We start from the raw sequence: 9,832 nt of genomic DNA on the forward strand, positions 1-9,832 counted from the left end.
GGTTTCAAACTTTATAAACATAAGAATGATGCAGGCCACTGTGTTCTTGGGCACCTTCAATGCTGCAGAAATGTTTTAGAACCCTTCCCCAGAACTGTGCCTTGACACAATTCTGTCTCAGTGTCACGTTCTGACCTTAGTTCCTTTGTTATGTCTTTGTTTTAGTTTGGTCAGGGCGTGAGTTGGGGTGCGTAGTCTATGTTCTTTTTTCTATGTTGTGGTTTTGTGTTTGGCCTGGTATGGTTCTCAATCAGAGGCAGGTGTCGTTCGTTGTCTCTGAATGAGAATCATACTTAGGAGCTCTATGGACAATTACTTCGACCTTGTGGCTCGGTTTTTACTCTGACATGCACTGTCAACTCTGGGACCTTATATAGACATTTGTGTGACTTTGTCCAATCATTTGAATGTACCACAGGTGGACTCCAAGTTGCAGAAACATCTCAAGGATGATCAATGGAAACAGGATGCACCTGAGATTAATTTCAAGTCTCAGCAAAGGGTTTGAATATTTATGTAAATAAGGTATCAGTTTTTTATTCGTAATAATATTTGCAAAAATGTCAAAAAATCTGTTTTCACATAACATTATGGGTTATTATGTCTAGATTGCTGAGGATTTGTATTTATTGAATCCATTTAATATTAAGGCTGTAGTGTAACAAAATGTGGAAAAAGTCAAGGGGTCTGAATACCTTCCGAATGGACTGTATGTGTTCTGAGAGACTCTGCTTTTGATGGTGGAGTCATAATACCCAAACCATTCGGCTACAGACTGAAGTTGACACATCGGCGGTACCGACTTCAGGCTGTGTAAGGGCTTTTTGACCAAGAAGGAGAGTGCTGCATCAGATAACATGGCCTCCACAATCACCCAACCTTAACTAAATTGAGATGGTTTGGGATGAGTTGGACCGCAGAGTGAAGGAAAAGCAGCCAACAAGTGCTCAGCATATGCGGGAACTCCTTCAAGACTGTTGGAAAAGCATTCCAGGTTTTGGTTACTACATGATTCCACATGTGTTATTTCATCGTTTTGATGTCTTCACTATTATTCAACAATGTAGAAAACAGTAAAAAAAAAAAAAAAAAACCCTTGAATGAGTAGGTGTGTCTAAACATTTGACTGGTACTGTACGTGTTCGTGAGAGTCGCTGCTTTCGATGGTGGGATCATATCATATTTTGATCACTCGACTAAGCATGCCTCTCCTTAATGTCAATATGCCTTGTTCATTGCTGTTCTGGTTAGTGTTTATTGGCTTATTTCACTGTAGAGCCTCTAGTCCTGCTCATTATACCTTATCCAACCTATTAGTTCCACCACCCACACATGCAATGACATCTCCTGGTTTCAATTATGTTTCTAGAGACAATATCTCTCTCTTCATCACTCAATACCTAGGTTTACCTCCACTGTATTCACATCCTACCTTACCTTTGTCTGTACATTATACCTTGATGCTATTTTATCGCCCCCAGAAACTTCCTGTTACTCTATGTTCCAGACGTTCTAAACGACCAATTATTATTGCTTTTAGCCGCACCCTTATTCTACTCCTACTCTGTTCCTCTGGCGATGTAGAGGTGAATCCAGGCCCTGCAGTGCCTAGCTCCACTCCTATTCCCCAGGCGCTCTCTTTCGACGACTTCTGTAACCGTAATAGCCTTGGTTTCATGCATGTTAACATTAGAAGCCTCCCTAAGTTTGTTCTATTCACTGCTTTAGCACACTCTGCCAACCCGGATGTTCTAGCTGTGTCTGAATCCTGGCTTAGGAAGACCACCAAAAATTCAGACATTTTAAGACAAGATAGAACTGCCAAAGGGGGCGGTGTTGCAATCTACTACAAAGATAGCCTGCAGAGTTCTGTCCTACTATCCAGGTCTGTACCCAAACAATTTGAACTTCTACTTTTAAAAATCCACCTCTCTAAAAACAAGTCTCTCACCGTTGCCGCCTGCTATAGACCACCCTCTGCCCCCAGCTGTGCTCTGGACACCATAAGTGAACTGATTGCCCCCCATCTATCTTCAGAGCTTGTGCTGCTAGGCGACCTAAACTGGAACATGCTTAACACCCCAGCCATCCTACAATCTAAACTTGATGCCCTCAACCTCACACAAATTATCAATGAACCTACCAGGTACCTCCCCAAAGCCTTAAACACGGGCACCCTCATAGATATCATCCTAACCAACTTGCCCTCTAAATACACCTCTGCTGTTTTCAAGATCTCAGCGATCACTGCCTCATTGCCTGCATCCGTAATGGGTCAGCGGTCAAACGACCTCCACTCATCACTGTAAAACGCTCCCTGAAACACTTCTGCGAGCAGGCCTTTCTAATCGACCTGGCCGGGGTATCCTGGAAGGATATTGATATCATCCCGTCAGTAGAGGATGCCTGGATATTTTTTTTAAATGCCTTCCTAACCATCTTAAATAAACATGCCCCATTCAAGAAATTTAGAACCAGGAACAGATATAGCCCTTGGTTCTCCCCAGACCTGACTGCCCTTAACCAACACAAAAACATCCTATGGCGTTCTGCATTAGCATCGAACAGCCCCCGTGATATGCAGCTGTTCAGGGAAGCTAGAAACCATTATACACAGGCAGTTAGAAAAGCCAAGGCTAACTTTTTCAAGCAGAAATTTGCATCCTGCAACACTAACTCAAAAAAGTTCTGGGACAATGTAAAGTCCATGGAGAATAAGAACACCTCCTCCCAGCTGCCCACTGCACTGAAGATAGGAAACACTGTCACCACTGATAAATCCACCATAATTGAGAATTTCAATAAGCATTTTTCTACGGCTGGCCATGCTTTCCACCTGGCTACTCCTACCCCGGTCAACAGCACTGCACCCCCCACAACAACTCGCCCAAGCCTTCCCCATTTCTCCTTCTCCCAAATCTGCTCAGCTGATGTTCTGAATGAGCTGCAAAATCTGGACCCCTACAAATCAGCCGGGCTAGACAATCTGGACCCTTTCTTTCTAAAATTATCTGCCGAAATTGTTGCCACCCCTATTACTAGCCTGTTCAACCTCTCTTTCGTGTCGTCTGAGATTCCCAAAGATTGGAAAGCAACTGCGGTCATCCCCCTCTTCAAAGGGGGTGACACTCTTGACCCAAACTGCTACAGACCTATATCTATCCTACCATGCCTTTCTAAGGTCTTCGAAAGCCAAGTCAACAAACAGATTACCGACCATTTCGAATCTCACCATACCTTCTCTGCTATGCAATCTGGTTTCAGAGCTGGTCATGGGTGCACCTCAGCCACGCTCAAGGTCCTAAATTATATCTTAACCGCCATCAATAAGAAACATTACTGTGCAGCCGTATTCATTGATCTGGCCAAGGCTTTCGACTCTGTCAATCACCACATCCTCATCGTCAGACTCGACAGCCTTGGTTTCTCAATTTTTTTCATTTTACCTTTATTGAGTAAATGATTGCCTCACCTGGAACTACTTCTCTGATAGAGTTCAGTGTGTCAAATCGGAGGGTCTGCTGTCCGGACCTCTGGCAGTCTCTATGGGGGTGCCACAGGGTTCAACTCTTGGACCGACTCTCTTCTCTGTATACATCAATGAGGTCGCTCTTGCTGCTGGTGAGTCTCTGATCCACCTCTACGCAGATGACACCATTCTGTATACTTCTGGCCCTTCTTTGGACACTGTGTTAACAACCCTCCAGGCAAGCTTCAATGCCATACAACTCTCCTTCCGTGGCCTCCAATTGCTCTTAAATACAAGTAAAACTAAATGCATGCTCTTCAACCGATCGCTACCTGTACCTACCCGCCTGTCCAACATTACTACTCTGGACGGCTCTGACTTAGAATACGTGGACAACTACAAATACTTAGGTGTCTGGTTAGACTGTAAACTCTCCTTCCAGACCCATATCAAACATCTCCAATCCAAAGTTAAATCTAGAATTGGCTTCCTATTTCGCAACAAAGCATCCTTCACTCATGCTGCCAAACATACCCTTGTAAAACTGACCATCCTACCAATCCTCGACTAAGGCGATGTAATTTACAAAATAGCCTCCAATACCCTACTCAACAAATTGGATGCAGTCTATCACAGTGCAATCCGTTTTGTCACCAAAGCCCCATATACTACCCACCATTGCGACCTGTACGCTCTCGTTGGCTGGCCCTCGCTACATACTCGTCGCCAAACCCACTGGCTCCATGTCATCTACAAGACCCTCCTAGGTAAAGTCCCCCCTTATCTCAGCTCGCTGGTCACCATTGCATCTCCCACCTGTAGCACACGCTCCAGCAGGTATATCTCTCTAGTCACCCCCAAAACCAATTCTTTCTTTGGCCGCCTCTCCTTCCAGTTCTCTGCTGCCAATGACTGGAACGAACTACAAAAATCTCTGAAACTGGAAACACTTATCTCCCTCACTAGCTTTAAGCACCAACTGTCAGAGCAGCTCACAGATTACTGCACCTGTACATAGCCCACCTATAATTTAGCCCAAACAACTACCTCTTTCCCTACTGTATTTAATTAATTTATTTATTTTGCTCCTTTGCACCCCATTATTTTTATTTCTACTTTGCACATTCTCCCATTGCAAATCTACCATTCCAGTGTTTTACTTGTTATATTATATTTACTTTGCCACCATGGCCTTTTTGCCTTTACCTCCCTTATCTCACCTCATTTGCTCACATCGTATATGGACTTGTTTATACTGTATTATTGACTGTATGTTTGTTTTACTCCATGTGTCGTTTAATGTGTCGAACTGCTTTGCTTTATCTTGGCCAGGTCGCAATTGTAAATGAGAACTTGTTCTCAACTTGCCTACCTGGTTAAATAAAGGTGAAATAAATAAATAAAATAAATATCCGTTTGGACGCTACAGACATTTTTGTGAGAAGACTATAGCTCGGGCGTCACTAGTTAACACAGCCACAAAGTCTTAATTATGGCTAAACCCTGCCCATTTCTACAATTTATTTTGTTATTATAAACCTAACCCTAACATTAACCCCAACCACACTGCTAACCTTATGCCTAACCCTAACCTTAAATTAAGATCCAAAAGTTAAATGTTTTTGCCAATTTCGTCTTTGTGGTTGTGTTATCAAATGTAAACAGACATATTGTGATGGGGATGTATTTATCATGCTACTTAAATATATAGACTCTGTGGGTTAAAAAATACCATACTTGCCCAGAGGAACCAGGGTGACCACCTTTTGCAGGGTGAGTAAGAGTCAACATAGTTATATGTAATTACCAAGAGTTCCAAGTCAAGTCAGTACATGCCACTGGGATAGGAAAGGGCTAACTCTGGACTTTGACAGCCACATAAGTGGATTGAAATGTTTGAGCATTTGAGTTGTAGGCTGCAGTTGATTTGTCCTACTGCTGATTCTTAGCATTAGCAGTGGCTACCAGATGCCATTTAACAGCAGATGTCATAGATTTGTGGATTCAAATGTCTAAGAACTTTCTGTTGGAGGTGCCAGTGCATTTGACCTACTACTTATAGGCTAGTGTTGATATTTAGTAGCAGTGGCTAATGTAATGCATGGAGACAATTTTTTATTTAACTAGGCAAGGCATTAAGAACAAATTCTTATTTACATTGACAGCCTAGGGAGAGTGGGTTTAACGTCCTTGTTCAGGTGCAGAATGACAGATTTGTACCTTGTCAGGTCAGGGATTAGATCGAGCAACCTTTCGGTTACAGGCCCAATGCTCTAAACACTATGCATGGCGCACAACATGCTGATAAAACTACTGTTGTTAAATGTTTATTTCAATACCAGGTGATAAGGTCATAGATGGAGAGTACCTGGGGGCTCATTTATAAAACATTTTTTTTTATATCAAATAAAGTTGTTTCATTTTCATTTAAAAATTGCACAATTTCATGCAAAATCTAGGTAAATTGCAATTTTTTTTTTACATCAAGTTCAAGATTCATAAATCACATTGCTGCTGTGGATTTCATTGTAGGCACAATTTATAATCAAATCTGTGTTTACGATGGTTTTACAAATGAGGCCCTGCAGGTCTGTATGTTTTTATCAGGTGATGATGGGTCTTCGTCAGAGTAGGTAGTTTAGGACTGGAGGATTATTTTAGTACCAGTGACATGCATTGCCATTTGAAGTGCAGCATGACCTTTGATGGAACATCAACACCTACACCTAGAGTTCACCAACACCTACAGAGTTCACCAACACCTACAGAGTTCACCTACACCTACTGAGTTCACCAACACCAACAGAGTTCACCTACAGAGCTCAATGCACTTGACACACATGTATGATGTTTTGAGTGTTTATTTGTTTTAAAGGACAGGTTCACAATATTATGGACAGTTTCACAATAGGTTGTTTTTAATCTTTGACATATTTCTGAAAAAGACAGACCTCACATCAGCAGGAACTGAATAAATATACCTGTAATATTATATATATATATATATATATATATATATATATATATATATATATATATACACACACATATATATATAAATACAGTATATATACACACATATATAGGCTTAAATAAAAATACATTTTACAATATATTAGTCCTATAAAGTCATATGAGGAAACCATTTTTTGACTTTACGTCTTAAATGGAGCAGCCCGTCTGTGTCCAGGATATCATGCATTCGATTCGCAAAAGGTTTGTTGTTGCTAGGTTTGTTCTTAATAGTTGTGAGAAGGTCCAGGACAGTTGACTTTTCTGTGAAGTTTTTCCCTGCACTCCTCCTGAGCACAGTCATCAGTCTTTTGTGCTTTCTTGATGTGAGGATCTGCAGTCCCAGGAATTCCATCAACTCTCCATCACAGATAGCTTCATCTGAGTGATTGAGAGAGAGTGATAGAGAGAGTGTGAGTGAAGGAGTGAGAGAGAGAAAAGAGAGCAACCAAGACCATAATAATTGACTGTATTTCAATAAATGAGACCACCATTTGTGATAAACAAAAAGGCTTTTCAGTCAGTTTTAGTAGGTAAGAAGGTGACAACAACATACAATTATTAAACTAGTCATTCAATACATGTTTTTTTAATGTGTATCCAAAAGACTAAACAACTGCATGGACAGAATCTTCAAACGTTCAACATTTATTGTGGATTATACTGTTCAAATTAACATCAATCTCTCACCTTCCTGTGTTATCGAACCACTCTTGCAGGCTGAGCAGTAAACATCATGCCTGTCGTCGCCAGGTATAGTGGTGCGATCTGGAGTACACACAGTGAACTTCTGACATGATTTCCTGCTGGAGGAATCTGCAGAGAAGAAGCCCCCTCGGCAAGGTTCACATGTCACATCAGAGTATGCTGTTCCTGGAAAATAAGAATGTTGATCGTATAGCCTACATGGTGTATCATCCGCAAACCACAATAAAGGAAAACCCTGGTGGTGTGCATAGTCAATTGGAAACATAGGTGTGGAAAAGGCATCTTTATTATGAAAGCCTAACATTATATTATCACTTACCATTAGAGAGCACCCCTTCGCCGGGCAGACACCTGCTGTGCCTTGAACATGATCCATGTCTCATATAAAACCCGTCCTTGCACTCGCACTTTCGGTTGTGAAATTGGGTGCACTGCACGCTGACAAACTGATCATCCGTGCAAAAAATATTGCAGTATTGACACCGCTCGATGTAGTTCCAGATTTCTGTGTAGTGGGACTTTGGGCAAGGTTCGCATTCTGTCTTGCTGTCCTTCGTGCAACGCATCCGTAAGTGTGTTCCGGGAGGACATTTGTCGCATGTAAAGGAAACTCCTGTCACGTCATCTCTCCAGATGTAGGTCGGTGTAAGTGCGCCTGGCTCTGGCTCGTTGCCGCCACAGAGCGTGAATACCAGGAGCGGCAGAAAAAAATCGATCAGCTATTGGAAGAAAGAGCAGTGTTATAATTTAGAATCAATCATAACTTTTATGTAGGCTAGGTTACGTCTCATAGTATGGCTGTCCAATGCCATCAAATTACTATTTCATATGAGGCTATTCAGCTTCAAGAGTTACGGTATAATATACATTCATTCCTACAGGCACTGAAGAGGCCGGTATATTTGAGTAGAGAAATAACTCACCAGATACATTTCCCTCTCTAGTCAGCTAGCAACTGGTTTGTTCACCGTCTTTCGAGTGGATAAATAGTGATGATGACTCATTTCTCATGCTCAGTTCTCAAAAACATCCTGCCTTTTCGATAGTCTGGAACATATCACATGGTGTTGTCATTGCGTGCAACGAAATCATGTGGGTTGATTCAACTCAAGAGACCACATAGGTCATGTTTGCTTACCAACAATTGTCATTCTTCTTCCTAATCCACATGCACCCTATTCTCCACAAGGGCCTGCCATCATTTACTTTGAACTGGACTGTTTTTACAGGCAGTAGTGCCTGTCGTCATTCACTTTGAACTGGACTGTGTGTTTACAGGCAGTAGGGCCTGCCGTCATTCACTTTGAACTGGACTGTGTGTTTACAGGTAGTAGGGCCTGCCATCATTCACTTTGAACTGGACTGTGTTTACAGACAGTAGGGCCTGTCGTCATTCACTTGGAACTGGACTGTGTGTTTACAGGCAGTAGGGCCTGTCGTCATTCACTTTGAACTGGACTGTGTTTACAAGCAGTAGGGCCTGCCATCATTCACTATGAACTGGACTGTGTGTTTACAGGCAGTAGGGCCTGCCGTCATTCACTTGGAACTGGACTGTGTGTTGACAAGCAGTAGGGCCTGCCGTCATTCACTTTGAACTGGACTGTGTGTTTACAGGTAGTAGGGCCTGCCATCATTCACTTTGAACTGGACTGTGTGTTTACAGGCAGTAGGGCCTGTCATCATTCACTTTGAACTGGACTGTGTTTACAGGCAGTAGGGCCTGTCGTCATTCACTTTGAACTGGACTGTGTTTACAGGCAGTAGGGCCTGCCATCATTCACTTTGAACTGGACTGTGTTTGCAGACAGTAGGGCCTGTCGTCATTCACTTGGAACTGGACTGTGTGTTTACAGGCAGTAGGGCCTGTCGTCATTCACTTTGAACTGGACTGTGTTTACAGGCAGTAGGGCCTGCCATCATTCACTATGAACTGGACTGTGTGTTTACAGGCAGTAGGGCCTGCCGTCATTCACTTGGAACTGGACTGTGTGTTGACAAGCAGTAGGGCCTACAGTCATTCACTTTGAGCTGGACTGTGTGTTTACAGGCAGTAGGGCCTGCCGTCATTCACTTGGAACTGGACTGTGTGTTGACAAGCAGTAGGGCCTACAGTCATTCACTTTGAGCTGGACTGTGTGTTTACAGGCAGTAGGGCCTGCCGTCATTCACTTGGAACTGGACTGTGTGTTGACAAGCAGTAGGGCCTACAGTCATTCACTTTGAGCTGGACTGTGTGTTTACAGGCAATTGAGGGTGTTCAAATGGTGACAACCTCTTCCTGTGGAATCCCTGAACTACACTCACACTCCAGAACTCCAGGGTCTTGTCCATCACAAGGAAAAAGAGGAAGAACACCGGCAAACCATGAGGGACCACACAGCCCAGATGCACAGCAGAAATAAAAGGTCAAGAATAAGAATTAGGGTAATTTAGAAGAATATGTTGTGTAGTCCATATTGAAATGAAACAGACTGGCCGATCTGAGGAGCATCAGAGCCATGCAGTCTCTTGAATTCCAGGTAAGAGCCAGAGAATTCAGGGGCAAGTACATGAGTTGTTTTGAAATGCGGTGGCATTTGGGCATGGCATTTTGGATTAAAAAAAGCATTTTTGAAAAAATGATTCTAGGCTTTTTTGGGT

The 9,832-nt window shown here is 42.6% G+C and overlaps 1 protein-coding gene across 1 annotated transcript; it reads right to left on the reverse strand.

Moving 5' to 3' along the window:
- Positions 1-6,314: 6,314 nt before the first annotated feature.
- On the reverse strand, positions 6,315-8,240 carry LOC110491862 (tumor necrosis factor receptor superfamily member 6B). The gene is made up of 4 exons (XM_036946755.2): positions 8,113-8,240; positions 7,509-7,908; positions 7,172-7,354; positions 6,315-6,862 (listed from the first exon to the last, which is right to left on the reverse strand). Exons 1-4 carry the CDS (start codon positions 8,119-8,121, stop codon positions 6,591-6,593), a joined length of 864 nt encoding a protein of 287 aa, XP_036802650.1. The 5' UTR covers positions 8,122-8,240; the 3' UTR covers positions 6,315-6,590.
- Positions 8,241-9,832: the final 1,592 nt, after the last annotated feature.

Source organism: Oncorhynchus mykiss, chromosome 16 (genome assembly GCF_057628025.1).
Source record: "Oncorhynchus mykiss isolate SJ-2025 chromosome 16, ASM5762802v1, whole genome shotgun sequence".
Taxonomy (NCBI): domain Eukaryota; kingdom Metazoa; phylum Chordata; class Actinopteri; order Salmoniformes; family Salmonidae; genus Oncorhynchus; species Oncorhynchus mykiss.

Bases quoted from the DNA above. Each gene is read 5' to 3' on its own strand.
- LOC110491862 (XM_036946755.2), bottom strand. The intron at 7,355-7,508 runs GTAAGTGATAAT...CTTATTTTCCAG, and splicing joins CGAAGGGGTGCTCTCTAATG to GAACAGCATACTCTGATGTG. The intron at 6,863-7,171 runs GTGAGAGATTGA...TCAATCACTCAG, and splicing joins TGGTTCGATAACACAGGAAG to ATGAAGCTATCTGTGATGGA.